The sequence below is a fragment of the Acromyrmex echinatior genome, chromosome 17, assembly GCF_024713525.1.
Source record: "Acromyrmex echinatior isolate Ae372 chromosome 17, ASM2471352v2, whole genome shotgun sequence".
Lineage (NCBI taxonomy): Eukaryota > Metazoa > Arthropoda > Insecta > Hymenoptera > Formicidae > Acromyrmex > Acromyrmex echinatior.
The window spans coordinates 6,374,301-6,390,989 of NC_141868.1; the positions used below are offsets into that span (position 1 = coordinate 6,374,301).

A 16,689-nucleotide genomic window follows, 5' to 3' on the forward strand; every position below is an offset into this window, starting at 1 on the left:
ACAAAGCAGATAAACAAAAATAATCTGTTGGACTTCATTAAACTTACTATCTGAACAAAAATCAAATATCTCAGATACTATGTGTGATTGCAAAACAAAATTTTAAGAATAAAAACGTTTACTTACATGTACAATTTTGTTTAATTATAACCTAACCTCTGTCACAGATACATCCATACGGAAATATCACAGCAGACTGAGTGGCGTGACAGTAGCTATTGAGTGTTGCGTGCTCCGATGTATAGCTGTGTTCAGCAGAAAAAGCAGCTTTGCAACTGTTGTAAAATTCTTGAATATAATTGATTAATATATTTAAATTCAGTGACAAACTAAGAGAAAGACCAATCATATTAAAGAATTTCACAACAGTTGCAAAGCTGCTTTTTTTGCTGAACACAATTATTTACGCTTGTCTTGCGTGTTCTTTTTCCCCTTTTAATAACGTAGTCCCGATTAGTCTATCTACTCCTATAATCTACTAGCTCCGATCTCCAGTTTCCCCTACGTAATGAAAATGAACTTTATTGTATTGTTGCGAAAAGCTCTTGACATCAACTATTAGAATCAAAAAGCTCTGGAACCAAAAACAAGGTATCCCCTGGTGAACATTTTTCTCAAAATTTTTCATATAATTTTTCAGAATTTCTATATAATTTTATAATTTTCTCGCATTTTTTATATGAATTGGAACATTTCTCAGAAAATCTACATCTTTTCTCAGAATTTTTGTTATGAATGTTAATTATAAAATATTGTAAGATTTCTAAGATTTTTTGTAAGTATAACTTCTGATGAAATGCTATAGAATCTAAAAATTATGGAATGTGAAATTTCAAAATATTTCAGAATTCACTTGTATAAAAAATTCTGAGAAAAATTTTCACTGGGATCCCATTTAAAAAAATCGATGTAATCTTGGCGATGTCTGCCAAGTCAAACAGATATAATCAATAAATAGATCTTTTTAAACTCTATTCAAGACAACTTTTGTCTGAATTATTATTCCCAAAAATGTTTTGTTTTCGAGATATTTCGCCGCGCCCTTTTACTTATTCTGTATACGCTGACATATCGCAAGAATAAGTAAATTAAAAGAATAAACGAATTAGAAAAGGTTGAAGCTAAAATCGAAAAATTAAAATACAAAAATAATTAATATCGTTGGGAATAAGAAAGGAAATAAGGATATTAATTCAGTCGTGCAGTACCAATATTCTAAGTTTTTTTAGTGCATCTTTGGCTAGTCTCTCGAAGAAAATTAAATTTGAGAAATGGAGTTGTAGTATAAATTGAATTTAATAAAAAGAGAGAAATTCGGTCTTCAAGTAAATTTCGAAATTGCTAAATTCGATTGATTTATCAAAGTATAAACGTTGAACTATCCATAACAATGAAATAGTTTAATTTATATTTATTTATATTTATTTATTAATAAAGTTGAAAATTTTTTGAAAATTTAAACAAAAGAAAACGTTACAATTACATTAGATTTTTTTATATGACGTCACAGGATTGTTTCGTCTTCGCGCAAGTCTTTCGTTTTTATTTGTTATTACGCATTGACAGTCCCGTAGTATTTTTTAACGAAATTTTCGAAGCGCATAGGGCCTGTTTGTACCACCGTTACTTTGATTTTAAGCCTTAAAACTCTTCATTTTTTTCTCTCTCAGCTTTAAAGAGAGAAAATGAAAGTTTCAGGCCTCGCTTAAAGTCAAAGTAACGTCAGTACAATCAGCTCTAAGAATGCCAAATATTTTAAAGCCATGTTTTGTGAAGGCTGACTCAACAAATCTGCTGCAAATTGATATGTTTATGATGTGCGAATACATAAAACAAAGTGATAAGTTTAACGCTGCTGAAGTTAATGGACTTTCTATAATAAGTCATTTAATCATAAAGCCATTTAATCAGAAGTCAGAACTTAAAAATTGACGACTGTGATTGATCAGTTTTTAGCTTCTGACTCCTGATTAATGACTAATGGCTTATTGTAGAAGATCCATAATCATTCAGCGCGCTTTTTTATAACGGGAATAGTCAGTGTACAAAGAACACCGTAGAATAAGATTGAAAATTTGAAAGGTTGAAAGATTATACCCCAAAATGCATTATTCAAGAATGTTTTGAAACTTTCGTCTTGAGTAATTTAGATATTAATACATATGCCTATAAGAGATGAATTTGAATTACATCCCGTTCCTAATATATAACCGATCAAACATTGCAAATTTTTCGTATTTATCATGATTTACATTAAATATGATTGATTTTATACATTTAGATTCAGTAAGAATCAACTAACCCGATAAAAAATGTTTCATGCGTGAATATGAAAATAATTAAAAGGGTAATTTTTATAGTATTTGTTCTAGAAAAAAATCATGTTTGAAAAAATGTAAAAAAATTACTTATGTATAATTATATCTAAAATTATGCATAATAGTGTATGAGCAGTTGTTTTACATTTTTCCAAACTTGTTTTTTTTTTAAACAATGCGAAAATTATCCCTTTAATTATTTTTAATGTTTTCATATACTATTATTATTTCTATTACACTAAAAAATAATTTTACAAAAGGAAAAGAGATGTATGAACATGTATGGATATATTTTGTATATGATTATACATGTTTATGAATGTTTGATATTTATGAATGTTTATACATATTTATGGATGAAATTTTTTACCGGAAAGGGCAAAACCAATCCATATTAAAGAATTTTAAAACAGTTGCAAAGCTATTTTTTCTATTGAACGCAACCAGTATAGTCATTTTTGCTGTGATGCGTCACGAATTTTCATATAGCCTTGAAATCGCATTCAAGAAGTTCATGAAAAAATCTCGAATAGTTATAATAAATTCGTGAGGAAGCACGTGTAACAACATCGCAAATATTTATCGCACAATATTAAAGTTTGAGTCAATAAAAAAATCTTGATTTTATACATTTTGTCAAGAACTGATTATCGATCACGTAACTTTTTCTCTAGAATGGAAACGTGAAAAGTGAAAATTGTATGCGTATGTACATATACATTGTATGTATATACACATATAAAATAGAAAAAATTTTCATTTTTCATGTTTTCGCCCCAAGAAAAAAGTTATATGATCGATATCCTAAAATCGTGATCAGACTATGTATTGGAGATTGAGATTGAGATTAAGATTGACGTTCGACCAATGAGAACAAAGCAGGTCGATATTGAGATTGCAGATTGAACTAACCTCATCAAATGCGTATGTACAAAATAATAAGTTATAAAGGGTTACAAGAAGTACAAACACACCACAATTAAAATGTGAGTGCAATTAAATGCGTATTCAATAATTTTTGTTATGTGCGATTCTAGCTATCCGATATTCTTATTAATCTCAATCTAATTTCCAATGCTGTTGGATACAATTCATACTGTGATCGAGCAATCTTCAATTTTAATCTCAATCTCAATTTCCAATGCATAACTGCTCATGGCTTAAGAAATGTTCGGATTCCTACCCTGTAGGGGTATGTTTCGGATGCTCCCTGAATGCAATAGGTCTGTTTTTATTGCTGCACTTTTCAAACTGGTACACGAAATGAAGTGAAACGTACAATATATTTGTTTTATTTCAACTTATGCACCGATTCAGAGTGCAATAAAAAACAGATCTAATGTCATCCTTATTTAACGTTCGATAAACAATAAGGATAGAGTGATATCTGGATAGCATTTGATGAGAATCTGAACATAGCCCTGAGGAAATCTAGTATGGCAACTTTCCGAGCACTTTCAAGTTCACAGTGCAATTACCATCACATGGATCTGGTATATCTCGTTCCTCATTAAGAGAAAGATTACGCCTTTCTTGTCGTATCTTCGCGAGAGTCATTTTACATTTTTCTTTTTTTGCTTTACTTTTGATGTATCTTCCTTTATAACGCAGCTGTGCGGACATTTTTCTTTCGTATAAATATTTTGCCAATAACCTTTTGTGCCTACATTCATCTGCTCCAAAAATGTGACGTTGTCACGATCTTCTTCTACGTAATACGGAAGTTTTCTTTTTTTTTCTTAAATTTATTTATGATTTAATATCATAAATATATAAAATACTTTTTTTTTAGATTTTACATAACGATATTTGCTTGAAATTTAGAGATATGTTTGAGTTTGTTGTTGACTTGCGTAATCGGAGTATAAATACCTTAAAGCATAATATCGTCAAATAAACATCATGTGATGGAAGTTTATAATATTTAAACGGTTATTGATTTGTTTCAAAAGACAAAGAAATACTGAAGAGTCAAGACTTTAAAGATAGATTTTACTTCTACATTAAACAAGAGCGCGCCCCGGGAAAAAAATATTTTATATATAATTATATAAAATTATATATAATTCTATATAATTATATATAAATATATATGTATAATATATGTATTATAAATTATATTTAATATATATATATATATATATATGTGTATAAATATATATTGGGTCATCTAAAAAGTATCCGCGGTTTTTTGTCACTAGATGGTATTGATGATCAACACCATCTAGTGACAAAAAACCGCGGATACTTTTTAGATGACCCAATATAATTATATATAATTATATATAAAATCTGCTCATTTATATACAATTACGTAAAATTATATATATTTTTATATAATTTTACATAATTATATTTACAATATTTTTTCTCGGGGCGTTACGAAGAACGATTTTTCGATGGTCAATCCCGGGCGAGATATTTTTTGCGACAAGATTATTTACAAATTTTAATATGTTATTCAGCATTAAAATTTTTATAAGATGTCTATGAGCATCGAATTATTAAACTGCTAGGCAATTTAATTTGTGATGTTATTACTGCAATTGAATCGGGTTTGCGTTTCAAGGCCGAAAAATCAATTCGGTAGACAATTAAAATAATTGACACTTAAGATCCAGCTTGACCGAGAGAAAAAAACTCTCTCTTGTTAATTTTTATATCTTAATTTTTTAGATATAACAAAAAAAATGCGAATCTATATTTTTTTTCAGATACAAAAAATTACTTGTTACGTATAATTTCATACAAATTCAATATTTTCATTTTTTTGACACATCTTCGAATAAATCTTCGAGATCGATTCGAGAAAAAAAAATAAATGCAATGGAAGAGAAGAAATCAGATAACGAGGACAACGCAACAAAGAAAGAAGAGAGGAGTCCGAACTATTCCGATAACGCGCGAGCAAGAAAAGTGATTCGTTACTCCTAATTGGGAGGGAGTCCGCTGAAAGGAACAGGAGATTTTCACGAATGGACGCCATTTGTAAAGTAATGTCGTGGTGTAAGATAGTATGTATGAGACAGGCAAACTGAACGAGGCTCCGGATGACTTGGTGCTCGGTTCGCGGATTAACAATGACTAACAATCCAGGTTCGTTTAAGGAGCAAGAACATCATTCTATTTGTGAATCTACAAGTTAAATGCTAGTACAGAAAAGACTTCATACAGAAGGCATACTATTCGTGATTTCTGTACAAAAGTGTATCCTCTGCTCTCCCCGGAGAGAATATGAGCAAATTTATCATCGCATGGTACTGTGACCCTTCATGATAGATAAGAAAACGAAAAAGAAAAAAGATAGGCAAATAAAAACGAAACAATTAAACGTACTCGTTAACTGAGCTACAACGCTCGTTTCTCCAGTCTGCTGTTTTATCTGATTCTGTTTGTTGACATTTATACGATAGTAATTTATCTGCTCGCCAATGGAGTTTATATGATAATGCCTGACTGGTGGAAAAATTGATGGAATAGCACCTTTTCTCAACTTCGGTATCTTACGTGGCACCAAAAAATCTTCACTACCCTCTATCTTAAAAGTATCTACTCGGATAACGTCATCTTTTTGAAAATGTAATTCGCAGACGCGATTTTTTTTGGTAAATTTATTGATGCCTTTTTTAGCAATTCCACTATCCTTCCATTTGTTGAATATTTCATCCGAGTAAGGTGTAAAAAGGCTCTTCTTCGTTAATCCACTTTTGGTGGGGCAATCACGTATCCAACACGACATTTTACGATCTAAATGCACAGGTGAATGAACTGAGATATGTGTGACCAGACTAAACGGGTAAGGTTAATTACAAATGGCGCCCAACTATACCACCTATTCCCTTCAACAGACTCCTCCCCTCTCCAATTAGGGCTAACAAAAAGAGCTGCCATATTAAAAAAATCTAAATTACTAAGACAATAATTTAGACTTTTTGATGTAGCAATATTGTTTGCAAACAAAATCCAACGAGAAGAAACCCCGACGAAGATAATAAATTATTGGTGTGGAATAATTCGCTCAGAGTTTTAATGAAAGAAATGTTATTCTATTTCACCAGATGAGGTGATGAGCATAAAAAATACATTAATGAACGTATTCCCATACTGCTAAAACGCTAGAATTATGCCAACACCTAATATAAAACTAGATTAAATATACAATTTTTTTTTAAAAAGTTGCTTACAATGTCATTTTTTAAATAAAATTAAGAGTAATTAATAGTTGTATAAAATAATTAATCATTTTTATTTAATATAAAATACTATATGAACAACTAATAAAAACTTATAGTAATATGTACCATTCTGTTTACATACTTTGACCGTCATTTACTATATTCAACGCATGTTTAAAATAAAAAAACGTTTAATATTTTTTTAAAATAAAATATATATCTTTGAACGAATATAAGAAAAACATTACTAATTAATTAATAAAAGTATAATTTACTAAAATAATTTCATTTTATTAATTGGAGAATTGAATATGTAATATCCAGTTTTACTTGTTAACTGAATAGTCTAGACAAGATTCCTAAAAACAAGGTTGATAAGCTTATAGGCAATTCTAAGCAGAATCGTCTGGTTCGTAACTTGTTCTCATAAAATTTGTTGTAAGCATTCACAAGTTCTTACAAATCTTACGAGAACAACACTTTCATCTCACAAAGTTCGGACCTTCTCTCTCACTTCATGGAATTCAATATGCTCTTCAGAATGAAGAGAAAACTAAAATGAAGGAATAATGAATTACTCAGAAATGGAGAAACTCGATTACACGGACTGCGGTTGATGATTGCCAAGTATTCAACTCAACATGAACAGCTTGCAGCACTAAGAAATTAGGTACATTAAAATCAAAATATATTAAGATTGAAATTAAAGAAAAATGTAGGTTATTATAATGATAATTTTCAATATAAAACTGAGAATGAGAAATATTCTTTTATATATTAGGTAGTGAAAAATTCATTTCAAATCTACTGTATAAATTCAGCACACAATACATCAGGTCAGTTTTTTATTCCTGCACAAATATATTTTGTTTCACTTTAACTTAAATAGTATCCTTAAGTTCATGGAGAGCAGAAATAAAAAACAGACCTCTTATCTACTATTTACCCAGCTTCTTCAGGTAGATTTGCACTGTGGAAGCGGATTTGTGCAGAGTGGCGGCGAGTTCTTTAACGGTCATTTGCGGATTTTTGTGCATGATGTCCTTGAGAAGTGTTACATCAAATTTCTGAGGTCGGCCAGAGCGAGGAAGATCTTCTACATTGAAATCACCAGTTCTAAATTTTCGATACCACTTCCAAATTGTATGGAGAGTGACACAGGTTTTTCCAAAGACAGAGTACAGCTCAATCATAGTCTGCGAAGCTGTGAAGCCTTGCTTGAAGCAATACAGCATCAATTGGCGAAAATCTTTTTGGGATTTTATTTTTTTGTCCAATTTTGCTTCTTCTTCTTCTTCTTCTTTTTTATAGCTTGTAGTCTCGCTAACTGACTTTGCCAACATAGTTGCACTTAGGAGGACTTGTAATTGTGAGGTTTCTTTAGTAGGCATACTGATCCCAGACATCCCTGAGATCTGAGATTTATTGTCAAACCCAAAAATAGAGTTTCTAGAGTAAGAGTCGGTCAATATTTTGGGTGCGTTCTGTTTCATGCATGGACCGCATGGAATGCAGCGCACATCACATGTGCGCATTAACTCAGTTTTTTCCTTTGTGCATAGCGAAACGGAACTAAATGAAATGAAGATAAAAAATTCTAATGGGTGTATGGAATAATTATTATATTGCTGCTTTTTAAGAAATTTTGAAGTTTAAGGCTACAATCAAAACTTATGCATGGTGAATCAGAGTCGTTGAACCAGCTTTTTATCCTATGAGAAAATTATCGTCTGCATGTACGTTATAATCAATTAGGTATGAAGTCGATATTAATCCGGGTAAAAAATTCATATATAAATATAAATATATTTCATATATAAGAGTCGGTTTCACCGAGTTTAATCGTGATTAACTGCCAGCCGCAATTGGTAAATTCTACTAAACAGTAAACGCGATTGGCTAGTCAATCGAAGGTAACTGACATTGGTGAAACTGGCCTTAAATATAAATATATGTATAAATATACATAAAGATGCATGTAAATATATATGTATATGTACATGAAATATGTCCATACATACATGTTTGTACATCGTTTTTTTTTTTGTAAAATTACTGTTTAGTGTAATAAAAATCATAACAATAATAAAGACATTTAAAAAATTAAAAAGATAATTTTCCCATTATTTGTTTTAGAAGAAATCATGTTTGAAGAAATGTAAAAAAATCGCTGATCATTATACAAAATTATTATTAATATTATGCAAAATTACATTATGTATAAGTAATTTTTTTACGTTTCTCTAAATTTGACTTTTTCTAAAACAAACAATGCGAAAATTGTTTCTTTATTTTTGACGTTTTCTCATTATTATTGTTTTTATTACATTAAAAAGTAATAAAAAAGTATAAAATAAAAAGTACAAAATAAAAAGTGTCTTCTATTAGATAGAGTTTCTATTATATAAGCAGTTTTTATAATACTGTTTGCAATTTTGCAATAATTTTTTCGTAAGATAAGCAAAAATGAATGCCTGACAAAATGAACTCCAAAACTCACACAGTAGACAGTTAATGCTATGTATTGCTATTCTTTTTCTTTTACAGGAATTATCTGTATAAAATACCTACAAGTATATAAGATTTTTCAGAATTTTTTCACTTTGATATAAAACATTATATGCATACATTACTTTATGCTGTTCTACAAGATGCAAATATGTAACGTGATAGTTTTTTAAGAGTTTTCCTATATATGCACAATTGTTTTCAACTCCAGCAGTTATTTGACACTATAAAGCAATATAAATTAAGTTAGCTCTGTTTTACATGGCGGTTTATGCTGCACTCCAATTTTATGTTTAAAATCATATTATGAAAAAATTAAGAAAGAAAAAATAATATAAATAAAACTGATTTAAGAAACTACAAACATTTTAAACGATGTAACATCATATCAATAATATATCACTATTATTTAAACTAAGCAAATAGCAAAAAAAATTAATCGTAAGAATTCTATTCGCTTTCGTAGAGTTCGTTTTTAACTGATTTGGTATACAAACAAGCCACAAATGTATGAATTATGAGTTTGTACTTCTTCAATTAGTTAAACAGATTTTATTAATAAAGTACAATAGTTAATTTCTGGGTATCAATTATGAAACTTTTTTCCTAGGGTGAAAAGTAAAAAGTAAAAAATTTCTCCATTAACTTCAATGGTTAAAATTTTCACTTTCCATCTTAGGGATAAAGTTTCATAATTGGGCGCCTGAGAAATAAGGGAATGTCCCTTTAAGACTCACTTTCCTTTAATAATTATATATATATATATTTATATATATAATTATATGTTTATATTTATACGTATTTATGTATGTTTATACATATATATATTTATGCATGACGAAATGTTTTATCGAAATACTTACTATCATTGTTACTGCTACGAATTCAGCATGGAATTGAGCAATCCGAATTCGGATATGTTTAATATCCACAATTCATCGTTTTTGTGAACATAAAGTTCTTTCATTTTAAAGAAATGTGATTTTTTACAGAATAATAACGTTATAAATACAATACAATAACAACACAAATATTGGGTCATCTAAAAAGTATCCGCGGTACTTTGTCACTAGATATATGATCATCAACACATCTAGTGACAAAAAACCGCGGATACTTTTTAGATGACCCAATAGTTAGCTACTTTTTTCCCGCCAACATAACCCTCGTACGTAAATGAATGATGGAATCGGAAAGGTGAACCCATGGTAGAAAGAATAAAAGATGAAACATTGCGCATAGTGACGATAGCAATACTGGAAATAACAGTATTGTTCGTTTTGTTTCACGGGAGCTGCTCGAAGATGTTTTAAATGAACCCATCGTACTAGAAATATTGGGTCATCTAAAAAGTATCCGCGGTTTTTGTCACTAGATGTGTGTTGATGGTCATATATCTAGTGACAAAGTATTTCTACAATCAGCCATAATCATAAATCAGAAGTCAGAAGTTGGAAATTGACGACAGTGATTGATCAATTTTTAGCTTCTTGATTTCTGATTAATGGCTTATTGTAGAAGCTCATAAGGCTCATAATGCATAGTGCATAAAGGAATCAACCAATTGAAATTCTTCTTTTCTATGGAATGGGAGGAAAAGAAAGATTCTGATTAGTTGATTCGCTTATGCATTATGTGTTATGTAAGAGTCTGTGCTGCGACTCATAGGATTCACATTACGTACAACATTCGTCACACGACAACTGTATCTAGATCAATTCTGTATCTTGAAACAAGATGAAAATTATGTGAGCAAATTTACTAGGTGTTGACCAATGAAATTATCAATATTCTAGTAAATTCGTTCATTTTTATAATTTTCACCTCGAGAGATAAAACGAACAATGTTAACCAATCAAATGTTCCCCAATATAAACTTTCCTGTGTATAATAACGCTGGTTATACTGGAACAGCCAATCAAATGTTATCCAAATTCACTTTCCTACTGCACATTTACGAGAGTGCTTCACTGTATATTCTTTTCACCATGGGTGAAGTATTCTGCGTAGTAAACAGTGATCTAGTTTCCACCGAGGATTTAAATTGGATATCCAGAATGTAAGAACCAATCAATTACAATCGAGTATTCCCCTGTTACGGTCGAATGACTGTTAGTTGGTTAGTTCTTACATTCTGGGTATCGATTCTCTAACTTTTATCATGGTGAAAATGTGAGCTATCTTACATTGCGTGATTCCCTAACTTTCATTATGGTGCAATTGCAAGCAATCTCAGGAGAATTTGTTCGGCAAGAAATTTCTTTTCGATTGGTAAGATCCGAGAAAGAAAGGCTAAGAAATAGAGCGAGAGAGGAACCACAGCCGACTGAATCGACTGAATTGACAGTTTTAAGGTATATATTGGGTCATCTAAAAAGTATCCGCGGTACTTTGTCACTAGATATATGACCATCAACACACATCTAGTGACAAAGTACCGCGGATACTTTTTAGATGACTCAATATATACAATATATTCATAAATTCGAAATGTGTATAAAGCTACATTAATATGTATATAGATACAAATTCTAACTGACTCTTTTATTAAATAAAATTAAATATTGAATAGAAATATTGCGGTAGGACAAATAATGAATGAGATCCAAGAGTGGCACAGATAGATTTTGATCAAACTAAAATTTTTATCTCATATATGCTCCAATAAATTTATATAAATTACTTGTACATGTATACTTGTGCATGTTTACTTGAACGTGTATAGCCGGCCTAATGTAATATTAGGTGGTAAACTTAATTCCTGCCGCTCGCTACTAGAGTGTACTGGCTCCAACGCTGACGAGTTTCGACGATGAAGTCGTATGTCTTTTGTAGTTTAGACATCAGTGAAAGTGATTCAGTCCTCAGGTCTTCATAGGTTAGATTTCTCGATGCCAAAGTCGGCCAAAGAGATTTTCCAATTGATTGAAAATGCACCGCGATAAGCTGTTTTTCCGAAATATGCTTCTTCACTACTTCGATCTCAAGAAAACCGCAGCTGAAGCGCATCGCTTATTATCTAAAGTGTATGGTGATGAAACTTCATCGGAAACAACATATAAAGTTTGGTTTGAACGCTTCCGAAACGTGATTTTGACGTGAGAGACAGAGAACGTCTCGGATCGCCGAAAAAATTTGAAGATATCGAGCTGCAAGAATTGTTCGATGAGAGTCCAGATCAAACGGTTTTAGAGTTGTCGATTGCGTTAAATGTTACTTGAATGGCCGTTTCAAAACATTTGCATGCCTTGAGAAAAATTTATATGAAAGATGGCTATCACATGAGTTATCAAAAAATGCCATTTTGAATCATTTATCTATCGCGACTTCTTTGCTTGTCAGGCAAAGAAAAAAAGAGTTTTTTTGTGACGCATCGTGACTGGCGATAACAAATGGATTTATTTTGATAATCCCAAGCGGAGGAAATTAGGGGTGAGCTTCGGCCAACCATCCACTTCAACACCGAAGAAGAATATTCGCAGGTCTAAGACCTCTGCATTTGATGAGATCAGAAGAGTGTGCTGTATTATGAATTATTGCGTCTAAATGAAACTGTTACAGCTAATCATTATCAACGGCAATTACGTAAATTGAGTAAAGAATTGATGCAAAAAAGATCATCCGTAGCCAACAATCAACGCAAAGTCATTTTGTTGCACGATAGCACTCGACCGCATGTTACAGAAAGCAGACACTTTTACAATTTGAATGGGAAATCCTCTCGTATCCAGCGTATTCTCCAGACTTTGTCGGATCCATCTTTTCCCATCGATGCAACATGCACTTATGGACACATACTTCTCCAGTCATGAAGAAATCCAAAAATGAATGGATAAATGGATCGCTTCGAAAGAAATTCGCGTTTTACCGTCGTGAGATTGCCCTGTTGCTGGAGAGATAGGAAAAAGATAATAATAGAAAATGGAGGAAATTACTTTGATTAAGGTATTCATTCATCTTCCCTTTGAAACAAATCATTTTGGAGACGAAAAAACGGCAGGAATTAAATTTATTACCTAATGATAGAATGTGGATTCATAAATACTTGAAACAAATCTTTTCAATTGTATATTTTATTTTTTTATTGCATTTAAGATATGTATAAAGATTCAACTCCATTTTAGTTATCTCGTATATTATATTTTTTTTATCAAAAAATATTCTTTTTCAAAAAATTTTTGAAATACATATTTGGGATAATCAGACAAACCTTTGTGATATTAATTTTTTTCTGCTCAGAAATTGTGGATAAAAAAAACAAATGGAAAATATGCAAGTAAAAATAAAGAACAGTTAAACAGATAAACAGTTAAAAAATTGATATTTTATTAAAGTTAAGAGTTAAGTATAGAGACTGAAGGAAATATATTATAAATAAATAATAATAAAAAAAGATATAGATTCATTTCAATAAAAGTTATAACTTGAGAATATCTATAACACATTTACATAGAAAACGGTTAACGTACTATAAATGCAATAAAGGATTTTTTAATTAGCTAATTAGTAAAGTGCTTCAAAGCATTTGTAATAAGATTTTGACTGCATCAAGAGATCACAATAAAAGACAATTTTCTTAAAATATATAGAGATCCAGCTTCCCATTTTAAGGAAGTTCATGAAGTATTTTACACTTTTATTTTTGCCTTATTCCAGGTTATTCTGTCCTCATAAAATCGAATAACAATCTGAGGACACTTGGCATTGGCTTCATTGGCAGACACCATGTCGACTGCATCTGTTCCTTTCCTGCGCAAACAAAATTATTCTTACTCGTCAATCGGCTTCAATCGTTTTTAAATTACTCTCATTAGTTTAAATTCTTTTTTTGTATTTCCGAATGTACATTAAATGTTGAAATAAATATATCAACACAAATAAGTGAAGGTCTCATTTGGTCAAGGCGAAGTTTTATGCCTAAATACATAATTATGTGAATTTTTACAATTTCTAGTTTAAGCAAATTACATGCTGATGATTTATCGGCTTGACACATAATTCTAGAGTGGCTGAACTATATAATATCACAAGCAATTTAATATTATTGAAGTCAATGAGCATCTTTTAACACTGTTGCAAAAAAATTTATTGCAAAAAATATCACTTTAGGATTTTGGATTTCTCTCATTGTGTCCGGACACCTTATCAACTTGATCATCAAGGAATTCAAGTACAATATAAAATTATAATAAAATCAAAATAATATCAAATAGAAGTCATTTAACAAAAAATCAGAATGTCATTCGATGTACTTTTTACGACGATTGTATGATGAATTTTTGACATAACAATAATTTTCAAATGATTGTTTAGTTAAAAAATTAGTTAAAAATCATTATGTCGAAAATTTATCAAAAATATATCAAATGACATTATTATGATTTTTTTTTCAAAATGAGTTGAATTTAATGATTAAATTTTGATCTTACTATGATCTTGTATTTTTTAACTAAAAAAATCACTTAAAAATTATTGTTGTCAAGAATTCATCATTAAATCATCAAAAAGTGTATTGAATGACATCATTAATTAATATATATTAGGTGTTGGAATTAATTCGTAGCGTTTTTTAATGAAAGAATGTTATTTATTTCACATGAGCATTAAAAAATACATTAATGAAAGTACTTCCCATCACTTGTAAAACGCTACGAATTAATTCCAACACCTAATAATTTTTCCTAAAATGACTTTAACTTTCTGTCATCTTCATTGTATTATTCTGTGTTCTACCTGGACATAATAATAATAATAACACAAGTATACATAGGATTTATTACCTACCATTGTATCAAATACATCAGTTTTCCATTGTCATCTGCCGCACCAAGGATCTTATCTGCTTCCAATCCTCTTTTAAATCCCTGCTCTCTGCTGTTATCTTCCATTGTCTTCTTTTTGTTATTCTTATCAGCATATAAGTTTCTTTTAACTTTATAATTTCTTTGTAGAAATTTATTAGGTGCGCAACTAAGTTCTCGCTGTCATTTTGATGAAAATGCAACTTTATTGTGAAAAAATGGCTTGGAAATGGCTTGGCGGATAACTCCTAATACTGAAGCAAGCTCTTCTTGCGTTTGGCACGGATCCTCATCGAGCAATGCCTCCAATTCAGCGTCTTCGAAGGTTTTTGGCCTTCCTTCACGCGGACGGTCGTCAACATCGAAATCACCGTCTTTGAAGCGACGGAACCAATCTCGGCACGTTGTTTCACTTAGAGCAGCATCTCCGTAAACTTTTTGGAGCTCTCTATGCGCTTCAGCCGCCGTTTTCTTCGAATGAAAGAAGAAAATCAATACTTCCCGCATATGACGATTATTTGGCACAAAATCAGACATTTTCACACAACCAAAAGAATATGACGTAAAAACAAAATCACTAATGTTTCAAAGCGGTTTGTTTACCATGTGTCTAAGCTTGGTTCATGACGTTTAGGTTATGTCAGAATCGACCAGCACTTACTGCTGGAACCATCTGTTGACAAACAGCGGAAACTTAGTTGCGCACCTAATATCTTAATCTTGTTCAGCATATGGCACATATACAATATCGCTGAGAATAAGAAAGAAAATAAGAAAATTAATTTAATTATCGCAAAATTAAATGAATTAAGAAGAACAGAAACAAAATTTAAAAAATTAAAATTTTAATAATACACACAGTGAAAAAATGTATTAAATTTTAATAAAATATTTGTTTGAATAATACCAACTAAATATTTACTGAATATAAAGATACATTTGTTTAGTAGGACTATTACAAGGACTATTAATTAATTCAACTATCACTTTTTTTATTGAGTAAATATTTAGTTTAGTTGGTGTTATTATTTAAATAGTATATACTATTAGGTGTTGGAATTAATTCGTAGCGTTTTACAAGTGATGGGAAGTACTTTCATTAATGTATTTTTTAATACTCATGTGAAATAAATAACATTCTTTCATTAAAAACGCTACGAATTAATTCCAACACCTAATATTTAAATAAATATTTAAATTTAATACATTTTTTCATGAGGAAACACATAGAAGTGTCTTATTCTGGTTTTGATAAGTTCTTATTATGTTGTTTTGCAAATGAAAATAAGAGAGAGAGAGAGAGAGAGAGAGAGAGAAAGACGAATTTTTAAAAATATAAATCTCTTTTTAGGAGTTGAAACAATCATAAGAAAATATAAGATAATAAAAAAGTGCTTACTTGATGAATTTTCAGTTACACTAAATTTTCGGTTTTCAAACCGTTAATTTCGATGTAATTTATGCAAACTACATGCGTATATACGTGTCATCACGTTCTGTCACGTTTTACACTGACAAAATAGATTTTCATTCATTTTGATCCTTTTATTTATTTATAATAAATATTTGCAACAAAAAAAATTATCGCTGTCATGTACATAAAGTCAATTTGACGCAAAAGACATTTCATGATATAAAAAACAAACGTATTATTAAAAACGACAGGCACGAACAACATTGTGGTAAACAGTAAACAATAATTGAGGTTAGGTTCTCAATTATTTACCGCGTTTGACCGGCAAACTCCACCTCTCCACACGGTTTTAAATACAATACTTAAGTCTGTTCTTTTTAGCTAAAGTTCTTGCACGGTTCATCTTTTCTCTTTTTCTCTCCACCCCTTAGAGAAAAAAGGAAGAAAGATGAATCGTGCAAGAAGCTTGGAGC

At 30.5% G+C, this 16,689-nt stretch overlaps 2 protein-coding genes and 1 long non-coding RNA gene across 7 annotated transcripts; 1 reads left to right on the forward strand and 2 right to left on the reverse strand.

The window, feature by feature from the left end:
- Window positions 1-421: 421 nt before the first annotated feature.
- LOC105145327 (histone-lysine N-methyltransferase SETMAR-like) lies at window positions 422-8,327 on the reverse strand. Of its 2 annotated transcripts, none has more exons than XM_087414913.1 (2): window positions 7,422-8,327; window positions 422-574 (listed from the first exon to the last, which is right to left on the reverse strand). In XM_087414913.1, the coding sequence occupies exon 1, from the start codon at window positions 8,026-8,028 to the stop codon at window positions 7,432-7,434; it is 597 nt and encodes a 198-aa protein (XP_087271039.1). In that variant the 5' UTR covers window positions 8,029-8,327; the 3' UTR covers window positions 422-574; window positions 7,422-7,431. The 2 variants fall into 2 exon arrangements, with proteins under 2 accessions (XP_087271039.1, XP_011053101.1); XM_011054799.2 differs by lacking the exon at window positions 7,422-8,327 and adding an exon at window positions 5,655-6,057.
- Window positions 8,328-11,066: 2,739 nt separating this feature from the next.
- LOC147906931 (uncharacterized) lies at window positions 11,067-13,882 on the forward strand. 3 transcript variants are annotated; one of them, XR_015547862.1, is made up of 3 exons: window positions 11,067-11,355; window positions 11,727-12,946; window positions 13,658-13,882. It is a non-coding gene; the product is annotated as an uncharacterized LOC147906931 (long non-coding RNA). The 3 variants fall into 3 exon arrangements; XR_015547863.1 differs by lacking the exon at window positions 11,727-12,946; XR_015547864.1 differs by lacking the exon at window positions 11,727-12,946 and having other exon boundaries at window positions 11,067-11,272.
- On the reverse strand, window positions 13,057-16,689 carry LOC105145363 (Heterochromatin protein 6). Of its 2 annotated transcripts, none has more exons than XM_011054853.2 (3): window positions 16,202-16,689; window positions 14,786-14,907; window positions 13,057-13,750 (listed from the first exon to the last, which is right to left on the reverse strand). In XM_011054853.2, exons 2-3 carry the CDS (start codon window positions 14,887-14,889, stop codon window positions 13,630-13,632), a joined length of 225 nt encoding a protein of 74 aa, XP_011053155.1. In that variant the 5' UTR covers window positions 14,890-14,907; window positions 16,202-16,689; the 3' UTR covers window positions 13,057-13,629. The 2 variants fall into 2 exon arrangements, with proteins under 2 accessions (XP_011053155.1, XP_087271033.1); XM_087414907.1 differs by having other exon boundaries at window positions 14,786-15,553; window positions 16,202-16,688.

Excerpts from the sequence above, each read along its gene's own strand:
- LOC105145327 (XM_087414913.1), bottom strand. The coding sequence starts at position 8,028 with ATGCGCACATGTGATGTGCGCTGCATTCCATGCGGTCCATGCATGAAA.
- LOC105145363 (XM_011054853.2), bottom strand. The coding sequence starts at position 14,889 with ATGGAAGATAACAGCAGAGAGCAGGGATTTAAAAGAGGATTGGAAGCA. Across the intron at positions 13,751-14,785 it reads CTGATGTATTTGATACAATG|GAAAGGAACAGATGCAGTCG; the intron begins GTAGGTAATAAA and ends TTGTTTGCGCAG.